The sequence below is a fragment of the Maylandia zebra genome, linkage group LG14 (genome assembly GCF_041146795.1).
Source record: "Maylandia zebra isolate NMK-2024a linkage group LG14, Mzebra_GT3a, whole genome shotgun sequence".
In the NCBI taxonomy this organism is placed as follows: domain Eukaryota; kingdom Metazoa; phylum Chordata; class Actinopteri; order Cichliformes; family Cichlidae; genus Maylandia; species Maylandia zebra.
In genome coordinates, this window is record NC_135180.1 from 12,820,797 (window position 1) to 12,845,791 (window position 24,995).

The window sequence follows — 24,995 nt, forward strand, 5'->3', positions numbered from 1 at the left end:
TGGCGATAGCTGTGTCTGTTAAAGGACTTCTGTTACTAGACAAGTCTGTGGGAAAATGTTTATTGAGATAACCAAACAGATTCCCGATGACTTTATGGGCTTAGTCACTCGTTTTGGGTCACACTGAATAATAAATTAAATCTATGTTGTAAAGTTTGGCGATACTGTGTTTGAGGAGGATTATCTGTGGGATGGTTACCAAATGCTCAGCAACAGATGATGTCACAGTAGCTACGTGACCATTTATACTGTCTGTGGTTTTGATTTAAGATGTTGGTGCTCTAGTGGTCCTGAATTAGACCAACTTCACCTCTAAATCACCAGATGAAGGCTGAAAATGAGTTGTCCCGCCACACTGGAAATTAAAAGTTTTGCCCTCAGTGGTTCGTGTGAAACACACCATAGTGTGGAGAATGAATGAATTTAAAACCTGACATCTTCATACGTTGATTGCTTTGATGGCTGATCCCACAAAGGACAGCTGCTGGTGTTTAAAAAAAAAAAAAAAAAAAAAGCTCGCAAATGTCTGAGAGACAAACACCAGCTGATCTGACCTCACTCTGCACAACACTGGGCCTAATGTATACATAAGGCTTGTAGTTTTATACGATTAAATACCCTAAACTGAACGTCATATCATGAGTCAGCTGCATTTATATGAACCATACCCTGCTCTCTCTAATGAAGCATTTCTGAAAACGATACTGATACTGACCCTCCATGCTCTGAAGCTTTGTGTCGTTTGCTGAGAGGAGTGAGAAAATTCTCTCTGCTTCTCGGTCACAGTCTATATCCAGCTGCAGGTTGGCCAGCATGGTGCTGAAACAGGAGAGAACACAAGTGTAGAGAAATCTTTGCAGGAAAAAGCAGCAAAAAAAGGAAACTCACAAACTAAGAAAAACAACGTAAATACATGCATCTCTCCACACTCGCACACATCACTTACACTACAGACGTTAGCATGAAAGTGCACCATCTGACTCATCTTTGTAAACTTGCTAAACATCTACAGAGGCGGTGAAGAAGATCGACAACATCAGAGCAGCTAAATGACAGTCCTCAAAGTCAGTAGCTGATAAATGAAATCAAACACTTCTCAATTAAAGCTCAGTTTAGTCCCTACAAAGCCTCTTCCTTATTGAAAACTTCAAACTTAACCTGCTTTGATGCCACGCTGAAAAGACTTTTCTTTTTTAACATCATATAAAAATCAGCACACCTGAAAAATCCTGCTTTAGAAGTTTTCTATTTTCCATTTGAAATGTCCTCATAACAAGAGATAATGATTAAAAGGTTAAGGTTTGCTCGTGAGCACCTACACAGTCAGTCAAACTTAAGACCAGCAGGCAGTTTTATTAAGCGTTTATTGTGATCTGCAACACACGCCCCACGTATGGCAGCGAGGGTACTGAACCATTCCCCCCCGCCCCGCCCCTCGCGGTGGTGTTGATGTGGAGGAAAAACTCACGTTGTGCAGGGCTTGCAGCCTGGAGCGTTGCTACTCAGGCTTTGGCAGCACTGCCAGGCCCCGCTGGTGTAGTTTGACGGGTGGAAAGTGGCCAGGCGTCCCTCGTTGCAACGACTGACCTGGCTCAGGACCTCCAGCCACTCGCTGGCTTCCACACAGTTTCCAGCCTGGACGTAAAGAGGCTTCTCAGAGTGGACCACCTGAAACATCTGACGCAAGAGAAACAAAGTAGTTAAACTATGATGTGACTGTTTCGTTCCCATAAAGGTCATTCTGAGCGCAAGAAACAAAGCGCCCCTCTACACCAGCAACAACAACATTGTCATTTCTGTACTTCATTTGAAAGTGAACGTGCCCATGAGACCAACAATGCGCCGTTTTCACTGTTAATAACAACAGGAGGAAGTGACACTGGCACTGACGTTTCCATTTTAAACGGGTAATACATGAGAAGTGATGACGGGGCCATGTGAGAGGGGGAACTGGCTTACATTTTTGCGGTTAAAGGCACTTTCATCCACTTTCTCCACCGCCCGGATATTTTTGACATTAATGGTGCGGTCGGCATCTTTCCCTGGGGAGAACAAGTCATTCTGTTAGGTTTACGCACAAACAGCCTCCAGTCTCAACAACATTACCGTTTAGCTTAAATAATGAGCAGAAGAAAATAAAACATTTTAACTTCTCCTATGAAAGTAAAAGCTGCAGTTTTTGAACAGATTTTTTGGGAAATTCCTTGAAGACTTGAAGTTTTATATTCCTATCAACTGGCTCCAATGATTGATGATCAATCTTGTTTATTATCACACCCTCTCTCTCTGACAATTTACTGAGCACTCGAAACGTTCCTTAAGTATCACAGAAAGGCAGTATTTACTCTGCAAAGCCCTCAAAACATGCATTTCATTAATCAGCTGATGCAAAGTCAACACGCAAGTAATCAACACAGGAAACTACAAAAACAAATCAGGTCATTGTATATGCTTATTGTCCAGTACTTTAAAAGGCATAAACAGAAAAAAAGTGCTTGTATGAATGGGTGAATGAGGCAAGTATAAAGTGCTTTGAATACTCAGTAGAAATGCACTATATAAAAGAACCAGTCCATTTAATCTCTTAATTTTATAAGTAATATACAAGTAATTACTTTAGCTCCATCTAGTGCTAGTATCGGGAACTTAGCATTGCGTGTAACCCGTGCATACGTGTTTGTCTCATTAGTTTTCATCACATTCGAGTATGAGATTACAGTAAACTGGTCTCACCTTTATGTTTGTGGTAGGAGAGCTCCCTGTTGGTCAGTCTGAGCCACCTCTTCTTAAACGTTTTCATTCCAGGGGGTTTTCTCCCCTGAGCACGTTTCTGTACTTCCCTATAAAAGGACAGGCTAAGGGTTCAAATCTGAGCTGATTTACTTAAGGCAAAAAAAACATAAGTACAATTTATTACTTCAGAGTAATCTTTATGCTCAAATGATGTAATTAGAGTCTTCTAACAGGACATAGTGAACGCCCTCAAACGGTTATCGTGTCATAAAATTCACTTGTTGTTTTATGCCTACTCTCAAGGCTTCTTTATTACCAAGTGAGAGTTCTCAGTTCTGCCCAGACTTGAACTGAACACTCACCCCTCCTTGAGAACGACAGCGTCTTCCAGCCCACTGGACTCCTTACTGACGTTGGAGGAGATTTCATCCAGAAACTGGAAACAAAATGATAACAGCCATTAGAAATGATGAATCCTTTTATAGACCTTTATGTGAGTATGTGAGGGGGGAAAAAATACCTTTTTAACTTTTTCGATACACTTCTCTTCCTGGAATGATTTGAAGAAGTCATACATATAGGTTTCTTTAAAACTGGACTAGAAAGAGAAAAAACAAAGTGGGTTTAATTAGCATAACAGGGAAAAAAAATGCATTTGGAAAGTGCCTCTGTTTGTCAATTACTATAAAGTGGACAACACGTAGTTCACACTAGAATTTCAGCAATATAAATCTTACCAGCTTTTTTGACAAGCTACCCCAGCTGCCGAGAGTCTGAATGGTTTTTGAGATGAGTGTGAGCGTCCGGGAAATCTCGGGATCCTGCAGTTACAGAAAATGTACAACGGCACCGAGGTTAACCGACTGAGAACGTAAACTGCAAATGCTCACTGGTCATTAGCGCTGAGAGTGGGTGACGTGTACTTACAGGATGATGGGAACGCAGTTGAAAGGAGTGAGGAGAGAGAACAGCGACAGCAAAAAAGCGCAGAAACACAAAGCTGCTGACGGCTGAGTACTGAACATGTGGGTCGCCTGTGGAGAGGAGAAAGAAACACCTGAGAAACCAGCAAATTCAATTCAATCAGCAAAAAAAAAAAATGGCGTATAAAATAGAGATATTTTATATGAGAAAAGCTCAAAACTGTCAAAATAGACCAAAACCTCAGGAATGTATCGAGCACCTTGCTGAATCTATGCCATGAAGAATTAAGTTAGCTCATAAGGCAAAGCAAAGGTCCAACCCAGTAAAATCAAGGTGTATGCAAAGAAAAGACTGGTGAGTGTATGTATAAATATACCAAATATCATTTGGTTTAATATACTGCTGTGGACTACTAAGGCATTTAGCCAGCAGCAACATCGCAATCTGCTAAAAGCCCGGCATAATGACATTTACGTCACAATTTACACACCTGCTGTGGGTGTGCATATAACCTTTTGTCACAGCAGTTTTTCTTTTTAACACTGGCTCTACGTTTTACCTGGAAAGCGTTTGCAGGCCAAATGCCTCAGAGACCTGAAGACGTCACACATTAGTGGTGGGCAGTTAGAACTTGACTGGGTGATGGAGGAGAAGACTTTCTGGACGTAACCCTGCAGGTTTTCCTGCACAGGTAAAGTAAAAAACGCACAACAACTTAGCATCACTTTAAAATGTTTTAAACAGAAGCTAAAAAGTGGATAAACACTTTTTTCGCAGTTTTACGACAAGCAAAGCTTCAATTAATCCTGTTACAAGACTGATAAATCTAGTGAGATGGGTGCACTTACCTTGTTGACCTCTACATTGTCACCTTCCTTTAGTTTAATAGGGTCTATCTCACAGGTTTTGTTGGATTCACAAATCTGTTAAAGATACGAGGGGGGAAAAAAAAAAAAAAATCAAGCAAGCAAACAAAGAACAATTAGTACAAACCAAATCTTTAAATTTCAAGTGAACAAGAACTGAGATTTGCTGCTGTGTGGAGCTGCACGTTTATTCAGATTTTCTTGAAATTGGAGGGACACCAGCTGGACACGGTGAGTGAGAGGAGGGACTGAAGGCATTTTCAACACCAGCTGTGTCTTTTTGCTTTATGTCGAAGAACTCAAATTAACTAGCAATTGTAAGTCACAGATAAAAGAAAAGACCAAATACACAATAATGCACACTCTGTAGATACAGTTGCAAGAAACTGTGGTAATTACAGTGGCCTTCAACCTGTACATCTAGACCAGTGTCAACAAGCCAGACAGGATTAAAAAAAAAAAATTACAGTTTTAAAACCGTTTAAAGGAAAATACCCTGCGCCTATCCAAACCCTCCAATTACATCTGCACATCTGCAGACTGAGGCTGAAGGGCAGATGTTTAAATGGATTTTTCCATTCTAACCCCAGTGATTCATGACTATTCTGGCATCGACACAGGATGTGTGTGTGTGTGTGTGTCTCCTTTTTACTCATACCTCATCTATTACAGGCTTCAAGGTGACAGATAGGTAATTCTTTCCCACAATCTTCATCATGTCATCGATGCAGCGCGTTGCCAGCGAGTTGCCACGGAATATAGTGTTAGCCTCCCTGTATGGACACAGATATTCCACAGACACCAATTAGACTTTATTTTGTGACTAGAATTTTTATGAAGTTTCAGAATCAGACTGTCTGAGTCAAGACGAGTAATTAAAACCACATTCACTCTTGAAGCTCTATTGTATTTTAGAGCTGCTTCCTGTTTTATTGCATTAGTCATAGCCAGAAAGTTGAACTGTTTGTTAGGGAAAACACAGCGTGACTGCAGTGCAGTAACATCTGTTTGCATGTTTCTATCCGGTGTATCTACTTGGCTTGGTGTAAAAAGGTATGTGCCAGAGGAGTACTCACTGAGTGTTGTCCAGCTCCAGTGCTGCCACAGCAGAGACAAAAGGCACGAAGCGATTGTTGTGGAGCAGCAGTCGGACCATCGGCAGAACGACCTCGTATCGCTCTCTGCAAATGTCCCCCAGGATGTGTGCTGCTGATGCTGAGATGGGCTGAAGAAGGGTGAGAAAAAAAAGTGAAAAGAGAAAAGACAACAATATCGATCTCTGCATCGTCTCAGTGTGGAATTTTCTCATCAGGATTTGCTTCGACTTAAAGCGTCTGTCTCACCTTCACATCTGGGGATTTGAGCAGCAGGGTGCAGAGTGGCGTGTAGCAGGCAGATGGCAGCACTGTGTCTTCTATGTAGGTCAGCTTCAAACGCAAGGATCCTAAATCATCAGACTTGGATTTGTTGCCGTTCCCTTTTGGCTGAAGGAGATACCTTATGGGTGACAATAAGAGAAACAACACATTACTGTGCTGTGACTAATGAGTCATCCTCTGAACACATGGAACCTGCGACTTATCACATAACCAAGACAGAAACCAGATAACTGAGAACATGTGTGTCAGTCACAGACAGCCTGGACACTTTCATAAAGTATTAACTCTACAACACAACCCACCTAAGATTACACATAATTTAAAAAAAAAAAAAAAAAAAAAAAAAAAAAAAAAAAAAAGCTGATCCTGCTTGTTTGATACCAACTGTTTAACACATCACAGACCAACTGTACCAGAAAAAAGCAGCAAAACGAACACTGAAGCTTCCAAAAACACTTTGCAGGACAGAAGAAAGCATCTTCATTTGTCAAAATGTGCTTTTATCCAATGTCTTACCTAAATATATGATGAGTTGTGCACATATACTCATGCAGAATACAGTTGTCTGAGTCAAACACAGAGTTTAAACCTGCAATATTTTTTTTCACCCCTCCACAGCCAATTGAGGAAAGTGGAAACAAATTTTGAACAAAACAGCTGACATGTTATTATCTTCGATGCAGATAAAGATCGAGAGCTGCTTATTTGAGCACGCAGCGGTTTACATCTGGTGTGCATCCATCCAGTTAACTTAAGACTTCTTAGCTCTTTGTTTTAATGCACAAACTTCTAGTAGAGATGCCAGATTGTTGTACATGTACTACAAAATTGTGGGAGCGCCACACCATCTGAGCATGGTATGAAAACATAACTAGCAGGACAGCAGGAATAAATAACAGACATGAGGAGTATATACACAAAACAGGAGGAAGGGGCACAATACAAAGTCACACATTAGAGGACAGGGTTGAGAAAGTGACGAGGGTTACATAGGCCATGACTGATATTGGTGGGTGTGTGGGTGGCAGGGATAGGGTGCGGTGTGGTGGAGGTGGGAGTGCTTGTTTATAGTGGGGGTGGTCCAGGCAAAGAAGCAGCTTATGACCACTAATAATTAATAATTAACAACTAACACACTCTCCCATTTTCATAAATCAGTAACAGCCAGTTGAAACAGCAGATGAAGTAACAACAGAGATGCATGAGATCCTCAAAGTGGGAAAATATTAAAAAGACAAACAAAAAAAACGCAACATTGAATCAACCAGGAACTGCAATCAGCCGATTCCCAGTGTACTCAGCTCGCACCAGTGACCCTCTGACAGCCTCACGTCTGATTACAAGACACTATATCTCATAAATACATAACATGTGCACAGTGGTATATTCACAGCCACAAGCTTACACGGTGTTAGCACAGATGGTCTCAGCTCTGAGTTCGGCGACAAAGTTCTCCAAAGTAAACTGCGGGGGGACCACCACGAAAACGATCCTAACAACAAACCTAACCAGACACTTAAATCGACCTAACTTAAGTGAACAAGGACAAGTTTAAGAAGGTAACAAAAGAAAAGTGGTTGAACCTATCCAGAGGTCAGAGCCAGCCAAGAGTCGGCAGCTTCGGTATGAGCAGAACGATTAAAGCAGTTAGGAGAAAAATTATGGAGACGGGAGAAAAAGAGACGAGAGTTGATCTCCGGTTATCTAGTGAAGTTATAAATATATTGGAAAATTATGGAAGTACCTGACATTTATTTTGTTCTATAAATCTACTAGACCCTGCTTTTGTCTAGAAAGATTATACATGTCAGGTACAGAAACTTATTTTCACCTCTTTGCAGTAGCAGAAAACTTTATACTCAGTTGTTTCAGCAAAAGAAGATCCTGTAACTTACTGCAGAAACTGTAAAGGTTTTATAGTTTCTTTTACTATTTAAGAAAAAAACAAATCAGTGAATAAAAGCTGATTAGCTTGTATGTGCTGGTTTTAGAAAGAATATCGAAAGTGGAAAATGCTGGTATCGGAAAAAGGGAAATTTGAAATAAGCCAAAAAAGTTCAATGGATGCATCTTTAGAAAATATGTATACTATAAACATGAAATAGAGTAAGTATCAGGAATAGTGCAGTAAATATGCAGCATCACAAAGGATTTAAGTCCACTTTACAAAGGTTTTAAGCAATGAGCATAAAATCTTGAAAATCATAAAACCATGATAAATAGATTGCAAAGCAAGACGATAAACTAGAGGATATTTTACAGCAACAACTGAGAAAAACCAAAAAAAGTTTTCTAAATGCTGCTCAGTACAGATATACCCACCTGTTTATCACAGTATATCAACTAAACAGCCGTCTTTGCTACGCTGCCAATTCTTTCCTGCTGCTCTAACAGCTTTCACTTAAAATAAGAGGAATTCAATCATTAGGCTTGTTTAACAGCATATAGGGGTGTAAACCAAAGCACACAAATATTTCAGCTTTATCTCGACATAAGCATTTAAAATGTTCAGAAAATGCTTCTGTCTTTATTACAGGTATATGCCTAAACGAGGGATGATTTAACTTTGAACCCCTTTTTCAAAACAAGGGGAAAGAAAATCTAAATTTGTGAGGCTGTTCAACCGCTAATCGGCGTTTTTTTTGACATTTAAATTAAGAAAGAAAAGATCAAAATGACCAAAAATCTGGACATGGGAGGAAAAGTCTTTTTATAATATCCATTTAGACGAGGGGTGGGGGAACTCCAGGCCTCAAAGGCTGGTGTCCTGCAGGTTTCAGAGGAGTCCTTGATCCAAAACAGGTTTTAAATTACTTCCTCAACATGTCTTGAAGTTCTCCAGAGGCCTGGTAATGAACTAATTCAGGTTCATTCATTTGATTCAGGTGTGTTGACCCAGGGCGAGATCTAAAACCTGCAGGACACGGCCCTTAAGGCTTGGAGTTCCCCCACCCTTGATTCAGAACATATTAGTCAGCCTAGTGATCAATAAATCTTCCTCCCATAGTGCCTGCACATCTCTCCATAAGCCAACAGGTGGGGTAAAACAACATTATACATGTCGAGTTGGCCTGCAGTCACTGCAGGTTTGCCCGTAATCCCCTTGATCTGTAATCACTGCACACAGACAGAGACACTTTAACAGATCACCTGTACCCAACACTTTTTATGAATGCAACATGGACGACTTCCAGCATAAACACAGGACATGAGGTACTGCCACCATGCATAAGCCACCCACGCACTCGACTCAAAGCCCTCATCTACTAACAAACTGCTATCTGGCGTAATCCCACATCTCCTACTCTGACGCAAAGCAAGGAAAACACCCACACAGTGGAAAAACTGCTGAACTCTGAGAAATCTAGGAAGAGTTTTAAGATCACCTTGTAAAAGCAAGAAAATGCAACAGTGCAAACAGACATGCAAGACTGGGTTCCTGAACAGTGAAATACCAAAGGCAGCGGCTCCACCTTCCAGTGTTTAAATAAATAAAAAATTTAAAAAAACCCTGTTCGGTAAAGAGGAAGGTAATCAGGCCATGACAGATTAATGATCATGTTTTTTGTTTTTTTCCCCCCTGTAGTAAATTTTTAAAGGCACAGACGCATCAGACTGTGCTGGATTTAGTCGAGCACATATAGGTAAAACTGACCCTTCTGAATCTATTTTGGAAAATCTTTTAGGAGTTATGTAAACAGGAGGTAATAGGGGTGTAAACCAAAGCTCATGAACATTTCAGTTTTATCTCAGTATTGCCATTTAAAATGGGAAGAAAATGCTCTGTCTTTATTACAGGCATGTGCCTGAAGGGGGGAGGATTCCACTTTAAACCCATTTTCAAAACAAGGGGACAGAAAATCTAAATTTGTCAGCCTAGTGCTCAATAAGTATGCATAAATACGTTTAAAGATAGCGAGATACTTCCGTCTGCTCCTTACCAGGCTTTGTGAATGTGGTCGCTTTGTAGGATCTTGACAGGAACCCGTGTTTCCCCCAGAAAAACATCCTGAGCCAGATTCTCATTGTTCCACAAATCAACTCTGCAAAAAAGGGGAAAGGATGTGGACTGAAAGAATGTTTTTCATCTGCAAATATACAACTGTTACTACAAACTACATGTACAAGTAGCAAGGCAAAATAAATGTTGCTCTTTCTGTCTGTGTGTTCAGCACAAAACAACCACCCACTTCAAATATGGCAGAAAGGGCTTAAAAGAAAAATCGCTACTAAGCAGTGCTTACCTGCTTGGTGCATAAAAACCAATACAATGTGTGCAATGACACCACCTCAAATCCAAACCTCAACACCATGCACGAGTGTTTACCTTCAGCTCTGACTAGTCTTACCCAGTGAGCTATGAATCCACTGTGATGGAAGCCCCACATATCCTTAACCAGAAATCAAAGGCTCTCCATCAGTAGTCAGAATACACCAAATAAAAAGTTTTTTTGTTTGGGTTTTTTTTTTTTTTTTTTTTTTAAACCTGAAGTCGTTAAGAAATTCTTCTTCTTTTGTCAAGACTATAAAGGGGAAGCGTGTACATGTATGTGTGTGGGTCTGTTAGACAGCGAGAGAGAGCGTTAAGCGCACACAAAAGGGGGGAAAAAAACCTTCAAAACGCACTTGATCTCAAGTTTTTCGATGTCCTCCTCCTCCACGTTGAATTGAGTCCTCCTGGAGTAGGACCTTGTGACCTGCAGATGAACATGTCATGGTTAATATATACAATTATCTGCTGTAACCAACAGACCATTTGAAACCTATGATGTGGTAACATGTGTTACAAGATTTACCTCAAAGAAGAAGGTCTCTTCAAAATGAGGGTTGCTGGTTTTCTTCTTTACCTTTGTTTTCTTCTGATCAGACCTTAGGGGAGACATTACAGAAACTGAATGCCATTTTCTCTGATAATTTAAGGATTCAGCTATGGATACGTTGAGAAGAAAAGGGGAAGAGAAGCATGTGACTCCTATCGCACTGTCAGGGAGTGACTTAAGATGACTAAAATGTAATCTTGCCATCTGTAACAAGGTTCACGATGGTGGCAAGCTGTAAGTGGATGCTCATAGTTGAGCTCATAGTCTTTGTATTCTTGGAAAGTTTAGTCAGCTCACTCATGACATTCATTAAAAAAAATAAAATAAAAATTTGTTTAAACCAGAGGCTAGTTCTGAGTCTTTGATTTTGATATTGTATTTGTTTCAAGAGGTGTGGTTTGTTTCAGATAGTTTTAATTAGTTTCAGTCTTTCTAATCTTACAATAGCACAAAATCTCTGTCTGCGTGTTTGCTCTTTGTCTGCGAGCTCCTCCTGCACGATCAGGTGTTGAGCAACTAAACCTGGCACGCAGGTACAGCTCACGCTGCTCGAGGTTCCCAACTATATCAGAAATCCTGTCATCATGCCTAGCAACTAAAAAGACCTGCTTTTAGCATCTATAACATGCACCCTGTTACTTTAATTCATGACAAAAACAACTCAATAAAACAACTTTATATTCACAAAAGTCGAATTATAGATGCCTAATAACAGCCTTGAAAGCATCTAGCTAAAAACGCCTCCAAAAATAATATGGAGGGTACTTGCTGGGAGCAAGATTTAAGAAAGTCCAAACAGATATTACAATGCAAGCACAACAACTTGTAAAAGCTGAAAATGCCCCACAGAAGGTTGTTAGAATTACCTAAAATTAAATGAAACAATTTTGTAAACTTTCAATAACAAAATATTTAGAGGAAAGATCCTTAGTCTTAGTATTTTTTTAGTTTGGCTCAAAAAAATAAATTTAAAAAATTACAATTTCTCAAGGAGGCTTTGATGGATTTTTTTTTTGTTCTAATACCTGCACCGATTTTCCTAAATCTTCCTACATATTTCCTCCATACAATGATAGTTTAAAAACAAACAAAAAACTGACTAATACAGTGAAACCAATAAAAACTTTCAAACAATAAAAACTAAACTGAAAAGAAATCCACTCTGGAAATGAACTGAAACTAAAAAAACCAAACAAACCCATAATAACTCCCACATCTCAAATATGTGTGACAAAGCCTCTTCAGGCAGGCTGAGAAAGACTAAAACTAACGACATTTGTTGTCTGTTTGTACTTTATTTTAAGTCAGCTGTGCAAGTTCACGATGTTCTTACAGTTAGTTAAAAAAAGAAAACTACTTCAAACTTTTTCCACAATTAGCTTTAACCATAACAACCTTGGTTTAGACCGGGCGTGCTCCTAAAGATGAGAATATATGTAGGGACCTTACGCTTCAAGTCACACTGCACAATATTTCTGCACATATTCCTCAGTAGTTTTAAAGGCAGTGTGGAAAACCTGTGCACTGTTTATTTCAGGAAATTGGTCATTACTTATGTGATTACACAAAGCTAAAAAAAAGGAACAAACAAGCTACTTCTATATTCTGTAACACACTAAGAACTTATTTTGTTATCTGCGCGAAATTCAGAGTTACCTGGCAGGTCCGACAAGTGACACGGTAGCATAGGGGTCACAGTTCTGCCCACTGATCAAAGGCAGTTCCTTGCACTCAATTATCCTGAATAAAAACACAAGAAAAGAGAAAGAACATAAAATAAAGGCAACTATATTACACCGTTATAGCATTCTTGTTACATCTTATGATTCCACCTTTCTAAACACTGAGGAGCTGCTCACCTTGGACCAAAACCGTCAATATTTCACACAGTAACACTTTGACAGGCCCTAAAGTGACCCAGACCTTGGGAGAGATTAGCTTTTAATGCCGTGCCGCGGGTGCGTGAATGGTAAATAATTTCTTGTTGGTTCAACAGACGCCTCAGTGGAAATGCTTTTAGTGTTAAACCTTGTATGGTTTGCACTACCGGAACAATAAGAAAAACACCCCGTCTTCAAAACAGAAACCGTAAATGCTTTTGCACATTAAGCTTAAAGACAATCATTAAAAATGTCACTGCATCACCCTATTTATTGTTCACAAACCTGCTTAGTTATGTTAGATGTCAATGACTCTGCACCAAAAGAGGAATCAGGCTCAACTGACAAGCATATACTACAAACAAAGTTTATATAGTATTGTATTGGAAAAAACAAAAACAACATGAAGCGTGAACTATATTTAAATGTAGCACTGGATTATTAAACTAGATTACAGTATATCATTAGAAACTCTGACCTCACGTTTGACTGGCGTCACACAAGGATCTTTTTAAAACAAAACAAAACAGGTGTTTCAGGTGACAACAGGCACTGTGAGCAGTCTAAACAGGATGTGGCTGCTAAGCACAAGTCAGCAGAGAATAAGAATGAATTCAGCCTGCTATGCTAAGCGGGGCCGGAGGGAGAAGCCAAGCAGCTGAATGTAAAGATGTTTGGGTATCATCTTCAAGGTTGTCATAACAATATTCCCTAAAGCCTCACTCTTACATCATTTTTAACTCGACGCGATGCAACTTTGCTCCGATTAGCTTCCTGCAACGGGACGATGAGCCTCACGCCCTTCGTGGACTTGTCTGGTCGACCCGATGGAGAAAAACAAGAGCAATTACGCACAGGTGACAGTGAGCAGGCCGACGGTTTAAGCAAACAATCCGATTCAAACACTGAATGACAGCAGCAGAAAACCACAGCGGTTGCAGAGTGAGAAGCGCACGCTTCCTGCTCAGATGCCATCACTTCCTTCTCATTACCCTGCTCTCCAAGCATGAATGGTGGGGGTGCAAAACAACATACGTAAACAGCAAGAGGTCTGACATACACATGCACATACGTGTGTGTAAATTTACATGCTCAGCCTAATCTGTCAATGGGCGCTTTCTTCCCCCCCCTCTCTCTCTCTCTCTCTCAACATCCTCCCACGTCATTATCTGCCCTTATATCGGTTTGTGCTTGTGAAAACTGTGTGATGTGAAATGTACAGCTCGGAAGTAAAGGTGAATGATAAAGGAATATTGTGACACACTGAAAACCACACAAAAAATAAGCTACCGAGACCCAAGATTAGCAAGCAATACTGAAACTTTTATCAATGATGACTTCTTTTTTTTTTTTTTCCCCCTTTTTTAAACAACTTTAAACATATTTCTTTCTCAAACAAGTTGTTGCTCAGAATGAGAAGTGTGGACAGTCAGTTTAGGATTGTATGCTATGCGCTATTACTCAAACTTTTACCTAACACCTTTTATGTTGGAGACTTGTTTTGCTGGGCTTAATGTGAAGGTTTGATCTTTAGCCAGTGAAAATACTCACTTGACTCAAGCTTTGGAGTTCTGTCATGATTTCCCTGCAAAGTTTCAAACTAACTGTACTCACAGCACACTTGACAGGAAACAAGTGACTCGTAGAACTCACCGGACTGATATGTGTTGGCCTGTTGATCCGTTCTCTGTGATCACTTCACTCAATCGCATCTCCAGGTGAACCTTGCCCTGTTGACCATGAGGAGAGGAGACGTTCTAAGAAGTTACACATTACTAAGGCCATGAGTCTACAGTCTTTAGTGAAGGCACAAGTCAAAAGTTATGTAGGCCGTAAACAAGATAAAAATCTGGCTTGCAGTACTGATGATATGCGATACTTTTGCACACCATGTTTATTTGTTACTAAGTTGCACATTTCTCTCGCTGTCATATTTCAAAATGGGTTCTGCTTATTCTCCAAGACCTGCAGTCCTGCTCCACCTCATACTCCATCTTGATTTAGGTTAATGGGAGAACCAGGAGAGTGACAAGAGCCACAACAGCTGTGAATTTTAAAAATGTAAAGGAAAAAAAAAAATGTTCAAAATCACTCATAAAGATCTTTAGGGGAGTCGGATGTGGTGAAGGCTGCCGGTCTTGCCTTCGGAAGTGTCAGAGAGAACGAGAGAGAGAGATACAGAGTGAGAGAGTGAGCAACAGAGGGTGAGCTAAACAAAACGCCCCCACACTTGCACTCCGTCTCTGCAATTCAGCACTTGGCTGAGATGGCAAGTACTCCTTTCTCATGCAGCACCGGCCTTTAAGCCAATATACGTCCAAATGAACCAGCATCCTCACCAAATTAACGCTCACGTTCCAGCCGTGACCCCTATTAACTGAGCAGGTTACCTAAAATTAATACTGCTCGCAGGGTGTTCACACAGCCCCCCTGTTTGGCTGCAAATCAAACCAGAGAGGTACTGAAACAACACCTCCATCGCTCACTGATGTAACTTTGCTGTTGAAAGTGTCTACTTGTGAGTGAATCAGTGTAGCGGCACATACCCAGAATAGTCTTGGCGTGGGCTAATGGCAGCTAGAGTCAACATGTTAGCTGCAGCAGCACAGAAGTGGTAGTGTGCTATAGTTTCACCCAATACAAGCACGCCACAAAAACTATCTGATCAAAGATAGTGATGTACAGTTGAAACAGAGCAGCCCACATATATGCCCTATATGTGACAGAAACTAGAACTGCACTCATGAAAAAAAAAAATGATAAAAATAAAATGCTGGAAAACAAAAAATGTAAGACGATGGACCGAAAACACCTGATAAGTCGATCAAGTATTTTAGCCCAGGATCATTTTTAGCAACAGCTTTCTCCTCGTGTGCATGCATTCTTAATTATACATCATATAAATGTGCAGGAGAAGACTTGAAATTACTCTTTTCAAAGTGTGCTTACATTTCAAATACAAATTTTAAGACTTTTAGTCTAAATCATGAAGATGGCTAGAACAAAACAAGTGGGGGGGAAATAGTATCAGTTATGGAAGCAATTATATTTTTCTGGTGGTGTTGGTTAAAAAGCTTCTTGCTGTCTATTAAACAGGTTAAATGTGCAGTTAGACAAATGTCTTTACTTCTGTGCCACAAACATTGCCTTTTTTCAGCTGCCATCGTGCGATGACATTAAGAGTCTGCCACTAATAAACTGGACACTTGCGTATTGCTTTTCTATTTCCATGCAAAAAGACTCGGACAGTGTGTTCTTTGGATGGTGACAGTCCGGATGTTAGTGAGAAGAGTTGAGTTTGTAAGGTTATTAAGCCTTATTTTGACATGGAAATGATCTTATCTGCATGCAAATTTCTGACTACGTGCGAGCAGATTTCCTGCTCGCTATGTTGGGGTACTGTGAGCTGTAAAAGACTATCATCATTAACTGTGCTGTGCTGATGACCAAGCGAGTGGAACTTTATGCAGTACGAGTAACCTTGCAGTAAAAAAAAAAAAAAAAAAAAAGGGGCAAGGGTCAAATACAGCAGGGTCAAATTTTTACATTTGTGAGTCATCAGCTTTCCTAGAAATTACCTGGACTTCTGAATTAGGATCTACTGTTTGAAGGCTAAACCAGTTCTCCTTCCCACTGTATTTACATAGGTCATCCTTCCGGATGGACACCTTGCCTAAAAGAGAAAGCAACACAAACCCACACACACACGTTAAAAATCAACACATTCATCGAGATGAGAAAATATACTTGCTTGTCCTCTTAAATGTTACTCACCAACAGGTAGGTCCCTTTGGAAAACACTCTTGGCATAAACATAGAAGGATAAACACTGAAATGGGCGTGGGATCTCAAAGTAGAAGTCCTCTCCGTAGAAAGGGCTGTAAAAGGGAGAGGTCTAAATTAGCTAACAAGGTTATCTCTTTTGGTAGAAAAGGGAACAAGCGAGAATGAGTATAGTCAGTGGTCAAAGGTTCTACTGTGAGGTAAACTGACCTGCAATGCACCATTTCAATATTTATTTGACAGGAATTACAAAACGCAGAAGTATTTTGTAACAAATAAATAAAATTAAGTACTGTTTCTATGCAAGTAGCAGCCTGATGATCAGTTAATCAAATGCACTTGATTAAATGATCATCAGCAAGTGTGAGCACCTCTATGTAAGCAGACGTACTTGAACATTCAGGTGTGTGTATACACAATGCCAAGAATGAGAGACATCAGCAACTGTCTCAAAGCAACTGTTACTTCTCTTCCACAATCTGGGAAGAGTTACAAGACCATCATTCTGCCATTTAAAAGATCATTTCTCACTGTGGAAACCATAAAAGGCAGTTGCCAGTCTTCCTAGGAGTGGACATTTGGGCAAATTCGCCTTAAGAACAGACTGTGCGATGCTCACAGACTGCAAAAAACCAAAGAGCTACATGTCAGACTCTACAGTTCTTAGGCAACAGGACAAATGCTACAGTTTGTGACAGTACAATTTGGAAAAAGAATGAACAAGTATAGCTTATTTGGAAAGATTTTCATTGGAAAGACGAGAAGATGGTGGCAAGGTTTGCAAAACTACATTGGCACGCATGGTGAAAACACAGCATATCAGCGTTAACACCTCACAGCAACTGTCAAGCATGGTGGAGGAGGGCTAATGATTGCAGCTTGTTTTACAGCTACAGGTCACTGGGTCAACCATGAACTCCTCTGTATACTAAAGTATTCCAGAGTCAAATGTGAGACCATCAGACAGCGAGAGCTTGGTTGATTCTGATTCAAACTTCTTGATTAATCCCAGATGAAATAATGTCGTGAAACTGGGTTGTGCAACAGGACAATGATCCAAGCACAGCAGCAGATGCGCAGTAGAAATGCTGAAAAAGAAAAGAATCGAGGTGTTGCAATGGCCCAGGCAGAGTCCAGACCTCAACCCGGATGAAACAGAGCTGTGCATAAACGAATGCCCACAAACCTCAATGAACTGAAGCAACAGCGTAAAGAGAGGGTGCAATCGTTTTCTGTAAGACAGATAAAGTCATACAGAAAATGATGACTTCAACGTACTGCTAAAAGTGGTTCTAGAAGCTACTGAATCATAGAGTGTACTTAGTGTTTTTCCCACTCACACCGTTTCTGCATTTTAGCTTAGGTTTTGTTAGGTATCCGTTTGTGTAACAGGTCATGTTTTCTAGTTGACTTTAGGTTGCATTTACCCAATTTGAAGACCTGCCAAGCACCAGATTATTTTTTATTATGCCCTGATATGCAAAATCTAAGAATTTAAAGGGGATGCATTTTCTTTTTTCTATGGCTGAAACTGTTTGTGTTTCACTTTTCAGTCTAAAAATCTCTCACTTATGCAATTCTTGCCATTATGGGTGTCAACTCAAAATAACTAAAGACAACTTTGATATCACTGTGAACGCAGAAATGTTCCACATTAAAACAAGACCAAACATTCAAAACCTGATAGTTGCTATAGGACCAAAGCTGACTTGCACAGCTGCACTGGTAAATGTGACAACAGGCTAATCTATTGACTTCTGGGTATTGTTAATGTTTACTACGTCACACATCAGTGGCAATGCATTAGTAAACCCAGAGGGTATACTTTGATCGACAAAGAGTTAGCGGCATGAATGGACATAAAAATAACGAGTCAGCACTTTGGAACAATTTCAAATCTGCTAACTGCTGTAGTAGCTTATGTTTTACTTATGATTTATTGACAAACAGCAGTCAACTACAGTTGACGACTTTCCCTTTCTTCCATTTCCTGTTTGTTAAGTTGGTTTTAAAGCTTTTATTGCACATTATCATTGCATCAGCATCATTTTATATATCGCTCATCTGCTCGGTGGTTGTGGGGAGGGGGACGCTAAAATAGAACAGAGGATGAGATAAAGAAAAAAAATTAATACTGTCACCATGAATGACAGAAGAAGAAAAAAAAGCAGTAGAGACTTTTATGCTGAGCTTTTATTAAATGGGCACCAATAGGTTGGTTAATAATGTAAAAAACAGTTTTTACTTGCATCCATTTGTCACGTACAGTCTAAAAATTGCAGCTTTATTGATTTTTATACTGTATTTGATTCATACTTCATATGATCATGGAGTGAAAAATAAAATAAAAACGGCAAATTCCTAGTTATTAATATTGTATTTTACTCACCAACAATGTAGATGTGGTGATTATTAAGTTTATTCCTCTACAGAATAAATCTCTTTATCTAGCAAGTGTGCATGTGTGTGCCGTGGAAACATGGTTGGGGTTATTTTTCCATGTTAAGTAGTAATTTTAATAATGGGCAATTATTGAGTACATGTAACATTGTAACAGGACATAAGCGTAATAATAATATCACATGACTGTCATAAACACCGCCAGAATTTGTTAAAATACTGGGAAATGAACTGGTTGAGCAGAAGGTGGACGACACAGGGTGCCCTTATGACTCATCGTGACTGAGGGGAATGTTCTTGATATCTTGTAGGTTTAAATCTGTCACTTTTACCAGTTTTCTTCTGATTTCCTGAACATACAGTGTAACTTTATTAAGAAAAATCAAAATCTATGTATTTTTTCCCTCTTGCATTATATTCCTGTGTCTTCCATAAATTACATTTTAAAAATTAAATGCAAAAACTGTGACAAGTAAGCTATAAGAGTAAAATGCAAAGAGCTAAAATGCAAAAATGTGAATAGCTGAGATCACAGAACAATGTGTTACATTGTCATGTTACATTGTTACAATGTTACATTTAGATACAATTCTGCATGTATGCCCAATGCTGCAACCAGAGAAATGCAGTACTGTGCAAAAGTCTTGAGCCAGCCCTCATTTCTTTTAAATTTCTGTTTCCAAGCTGCCAGACTTTCTCAAATATTTTTATTTTTTTTAATGGTCTTGAGAATTAATTTTCCAGGTTCTCTGACAATGTTTCAGAGCTTTTCTTTGGACATTAGCTGCTTTTTCACAAATTTTCAGTCTAGTCCTCCTACCTGATGACTTTCAGAGGAATGTTTTTATGTTTATAAACCTACTTAACACTGACCTATGAATCATAACCTACTCACGACTTATATAAAAAGGCACCTAACTCAAGGAATGAACCAGTGTTGTGTCTACACATAACAGACAACTTGAACAAACCAGTTTTAAATTGTATCTTTAGGCACTCTGGTACTGGCAGTCCGTTACAAAACAAATAATTTGTTCTCATTTCTTTAGTTGCGTCTACAGAAAAATACCAAAAGACAACACAGTTTAACTTAAAAAGTATTTTTGAATCAAAAAGGTGATTCCCACAGAGCTATTAGCTGAAAATTTAGCACATCTTGTTATGATGTTGAAAAAAATTTGAGGAATCTCAACAAGTGGAAGACAAAAGAAGAAGTGGCACGCCTTAAACAAAACAAAAACAAAAAAACAACATCTAGAACAGACGACCAGCATCTGAAATCCATGTCTTTAAGAATTAGGAAGGGACCATGTCAAAATTGATGGAATTATTAACTTAGAAAAGTTCCATCAAATGTAAACCACCATTCAATATCATATAGAAAGCATCTCATTGGCACCAGTTTTATTTTTCATCGTGACAATGATCCCAAACGCCCTGGCAATGCAGTAATAGCATACCTGGACAGAAAAAACACACAGTGGGACAATATCAGTCATGGATTGTCTCCAAAGAGCAAAGTGGGATCATCTTGACAGAACAGAGCAAGTCAGCCAATATCCAAAGAAGAGCTTTGAATGTCCTTCAGGAAGCCTGGAAAACTATTCCTGAAGACTACTTAAATTATAAGAAAGCTGCCTAAGAGAGTTGAAAAATAAAGGTGGTCATACCAAAGATTGTACAATTCTAACAAGCTTGAAAGTCAAACAATTTTTTTGCCTTATTGTATTTCAATGCATGTTTGCACATTTCAGTAAAACGCTGCACCCATTTCCTATTTTCCTAGCAAAATATAAAGAAATGAAGGGTGGCTCCGGACCTCTGCACAATACTGTGTTCTGCAATAGTCATCCCATTACAAAATGCCAAGTACACCCTGTAGAGCTTTGTAGCACACTGCTGGGATATCACACAGACAACATATTCACTCTTACAGTCAAATGCCTTATTCACCACAGGATTGACTGCCCCTTAGAAACTGGGGGATGGAGAGAAGGTCAGAATATCTCTGCCACTCAGCTGCCTCGTGACCAAGACTTTGAGCCAAACAGCTAGCAGACTGTAGGTTAAACGCTACCTTAATATGTGCTGCCTGCCCACCTGTCCCTAAACAGACTGAACAGTACTTGGCTAGATAAACTGTCCACATGTTCAAGTAAAAAAATGCAGTCCTTCTCTTTTAGATTTACTGAGATTGAAGCCGACAATGCTTGAGAAAAAAAAACAAAAAAAACGTAATAGCGCACTAATTGACAGCCGGCATTTCAGAATCAGAATCAGAATCAGAAAGGGTTTTATTGCCAAATGTTGAGCGGGTTTACAACATTAGGAAATTGCTGCGGTGCTTCAGTGCAAACATACTGTTATAAATACTGTTATAAATTAAGCTTAAATAGACATGAAAATAAAAATGAGAATAAGAATTAAAAGTGCTAAGTAGATAGATATATACATGGGTGCAGGTGGTGATCAGTGCCAAACATAGAATGATGCAGTGAACACAGCGTAGGGTCATGTGTTAGTGGCGGGAACAGTCATACGGTTATTGTTCATGTGTTCAACAGCAGAGGGGAAGAAACTGTTCTTATGGCAAGAGGTTCTGGTGCGAATGGACCGGAGCCTCCTGCCTGAGGGGAGCAGGTCAAAGTGTATTTAGTGTATTCAGTAGATATACACTTGCTTTAGGTATAGATAGGCCAATTATAAACACATTGTAAATAAGTAGCTCTCGAAAGTGTGTGTAGAGCTTGTTGGTGTATTTATGACTTAATAAATTAAATTTACAATGATATTTCCTCATTAAAAAAAGAAACTGAAAATAAGACTTGTAAACAATCACATATGTATCAATATTTATTAATGTGTAGCTCTTTAATCTGTCCGCCTCTATAAAGTAGGAATCTTTTCACCTACCCATACCAGCTGTCATAGGACTTAGACGCAGGATACACAATGGACACGTTGCCAGTCTTTCATAGGGCTAGCATGGGCTTACATTCTCAGTCACTTTAGCCACTTTCAAAATTGGACTGTGGGAGGAAGCCGGAGTACCAAGAAAAGCCAGGCACACACAGGGAGAACATGCAAATGCCACACAGTCCATTAATGCATCTTGAATGATGTAATCTTTCTCAACACTTCCACCTTGGGCTTGGCCAGCCAATCCAATTTACACCCACATATCTTCTTTAACATCAGAGAACTATTTACCGTAACCCACCCATACACCCACTTGTCTCTGCTGTCATCCTAGTTTCCAAGTAAATTGAGAAAGCCAATTGACCACAAAAGGGAGCAATCATAGTTATTAAAACCCGAAGGCTGGAGCACATACACACCAGGCATGAGTCAAACAGAGCGCATACCCATATAGATTAAGATGCGATAAATAGTGGACTTGTGCAGCTGAGAGTGACAGAGGAAAAAGCCTCTAAAACTGTTGTTGAACTGCACTAAAAAAACCAGGACAAAGAGGGAAAAAAAAAAAGAACAGTTATGAAATGCCTAAAGAGGGCAGGACTATGTTTAAAGTTAAATGTGCAGCAATATAGAAAAAAAACCCTTAAAGGTTTCATAATATCCACACCTTTCTCTGAACTGGCTGTGAACATGTAACTATGGCATAATGTCTCATTTCACTCAGAATCACACAACATTTCCCAGCTCAAAGGGAACCGAACACACACACACAGCTCTGAGTCATGTTTCAACAGCTTCTAAGTATTCGAAAGACTGCATTTCATCCATGAAAGACAGTATGACTCTGTCCATATAAAATCTGATCAAAAGGAGATTTTTTATTTTATGAAATTATTTTTTAAAACAAACAAAAAAAAGAAAAACTTAAAATATGAAAACACAAGTAACAGCAGCCAAATGTAATGTTCTTAATGACTCTAGACATGCAAAGTAAGCAGTCTAAACTTTTACCCCACAAATAAATGCCTAGTATTTGTACACGTGGCTCTTACTCACCAATAAATTCAAGACAGCATAGCTGAATAATTAAAATTGGCTCCAAAACATAAGTCTAAATATTATCTTAATAATCATTTTAAGGACAAATATCCTGGTGTAAAACACTGACTTAAAACAAAGACATTTACCAGACTGAAAAAGATGAAAAGTCAACCAGGACGTATTCAATATCTAATGATACACAGCAGCTGGAGAAGAGCTTTTTTTATTTGATGGAAAGGATTTTTATACTGCACATAATGAACCAAAGAAAGATTTTTTTTCTACGTTAAAATGTTTACAGTGAGGCGGAAACACCAAAACTAAAATACTAAACCCGAAACAGATAATGTTTGGATTTCTTGAATAGCCAGCATTACTTGTAAAAGAAAGGCATTGTTTTCTCAAGAAAAAGTTGACATTTTGAAGTGTTGCAATGATCAGGAAACATAACTTTCTTTTATAGGTGACAAGTCTATCAATGTGTGTGAGTAAGAATAGATTTTTCACACCTTTCACATCTACCATTTCACATATTTTTATTGGCCTTCCACAAAATCTGTGATGCAGCTACTGTGATCTCTTTCAATTCTACGTTTATATTAATAAAGGTTTAATAAATATCTATAATGATTTAATGACACCGTGGACTAGAAAAAAAAAAAAAGCTAATCTGTACTCTACATCAGTGCAAAGACAAAAAATCTGCACAGTCTATCAGAAAAAGTCTCCTAAGTTCCTTTAGCTGCATCTAGTCAACTTAATGTTTAGCCGTCTCCCACCTCGGCGTTCACGCAGCCATAATGATTATGTAGTTGCATTTAACTGAAGCCTACATGTGTAACTAATATTTATGAAACTAATACAAGTAATGTTTAACCTAATCACAATATGATAGCACAGTAACAGGTGCAAACTGCAACCCTAACTGAAACAGAGAAGACAAAAAGGCATTGGGATTTGCAGCTGTAATCAGCATATTAGTACAAGATTATCCTGCTTACCAGACGCTCTTGTCAAACACCTTAGTGCGGAACACCTCCTCTTGATCCAGACTTATGGTGCAAAAAGTACAGAGATCCCTTTGTCGATTTGGACCCGAGACAGAACCCAGGTTTTTAGCTTCACCTGCAGCAAACAGAACATCATTAGCATCCTAGCATTATAGCAAAAATATTTTTTTTAAAAATAAATAAATTTTTAAAAAAGCTGTCTTCAACACAAGTAGCAATATCAGTAATATTTCTTCACCTCTGTAGCTCTTTTGGTTTACAATTGTATATCAGAATTTTAGTGATAAGTCCATGTATGTGCTAATATAATTAAGCTTAAGGTTTGGACCTCTAAATAATACATCTTCAGTCTGATAATTAATAATAAGCTTTTAATTTTGCAGCTACTTCTACTAACAAGCAAAAAAATCGTTATGTTTACATTAAAGTGATTTGATTTGCTCGACTTAGCACACAGGAATCCTAAATTAATAGAAGATTTATGATTGCAGTCGTTTTCAGCACACTTTTAAAATTCTGCTTTGATGTTCATCATCCCCTGTTCATTCGGGGGACACAGACTCCTGCCAGTTGCCAGGGTAGGCTGCAGAGCGGATGTAGCTGAAGTAGACTTGATGCTCAAATGTGGTTAAAAACATGAAACATCGACTTCCTCAGCAGAACCAATGGTGACAGCACAGCGCTGATTCACAAATGACAAACACCTTTGTAACACACTACTTCCATATCATTGCAGGCAGGCTCAGATTACATATCATGGAGTTTTAGTACAACATATCTAAACAATTCACAAAAGCTGCGCCACATAGGGTAAAGCTGATTTCCAGTACAGCTAATTGTTACCAAAAATACAGCACTATAAATAACTTCACAATGTAACATATTTAGGCCATTTACTGGATTAGAGGGGTCATGATGGTCTAAATTAGCCCTCTAGCTGCTGACCGGTACCCTAAGCCCAGGTAGGGACCTAATTAAGAAACGCTGCCAGTGAGATCAGCTTTTTAACAAGTTATTAATAGCAGTTTGTGTCTAATCTTAGGAATGGCCAGTGAAAAGGGTCAAGCTGTCACTAAACTTGGACCAGGATGTCGTGGTGGGAGTAGAGCACAGAAGCACATATGCAAAAGAAGAAAAAAAAAGACAAACACATAAGGCATCACTTGATCCATCTTTGCCCTTTCATAGCATTTTCACTACAACAGAAGTGCGTCTCCCTGTGGAAAGAAACCACGACCTA

The 24,995-nt window shown here is 39.1% G+C and overlaps 1 protein-coding gene across 3 annotated transcripts in view; it reads right to left on the bottom strand.

The window, feature by feature from the left end:
- rasa2 (RAS p21 protein activator 2) overlaps window positions 1-24,995 on the bottom strand; it is a 32,035-nt gene that overhangs the window by 4,988 nt on the left and 2,052 nt on the right. Inside the window, exons 2-23 of one of the 3 annotated variants that reach the window (XM_004561409.5) lie at window positions 23,747-23,870; window positions 16,377-16,480; window positions 16,181-16,275; window positions 14,256-14,332; window positions 12,379-12,462; window positions 10,699-10,771; window positions 10,529-10,599; window positions 9,844-9,945; window positions 5,867-6,020; window positions 5,600-5,748; window positions 5,182-5,296; window positions 4,506-4,580; window positions 4,217-4,340; window positions 3,661-3,767; window positions 3,471-3,554; window positions 3,254-3,331; window positions 3,096-3,169; window positions 2,734-2,840; window positions 1,960-2,042; window positions 1,469-1,677; window positions 716-819; window positions 446-481 (exon numbers count right to left, since the gene is read on the bottom strand). In XM_004561409.5, the coding sequence (XP_004561466.1) occupies window positions 446-481; window positions 716-819; window positions 1,469-1,677; window positions 1,960-2,042; window positions 2,734-2,840; window positions 3,096-3,169; window positions 3,254-3,331; window positions 3,471-3,554; window positions 3,661-3,767; window positions 4,217-4,340; window positions 4,506-4,580; window positions 5,182-5,296; window positions 5,600-5,748; window positions 5,867-6,020; window positions 9,844-9,945; window positions 10,529-10,599; window positions 10,699-10,771; window positions 12,379-12,462; window positions 14,256-14,332; window positions 16,181-16,275; window positions 16,377-16,480; window positions 23,747-23,870 (2,229 nt within the window). Of the gene's footprint in view, window positions 1-430; window positions 482-715; window positions 820-1,468; window positions 1,678-1,959; window positions 2,043-2,733; window positions 2,841-3,095; window positions 3,170-3,253; window positions 3,332-3,470; window positions 3,555-3,660; window positions 3,768-4,216; window positions 4,341-4,505; window positions 4,581-5,181; window positions 5,297-5,599; window positions 5,749-5,866; window positions 6,021-9,843; window positions 9,946-10,528; window positions 10,600-10,698; window positions 10,772-12,378; window positions 12,463-14,255; window positions 14,333-16,180; window positions 16,276-16,376; window positions 16,481-23,746; window positions 23,871-24,995 lie in introns of all 3 variants that reach the window. The other 2 variants (XM_076892242.1, XM_004561410.5) reach the window with 2 other exon arrangements.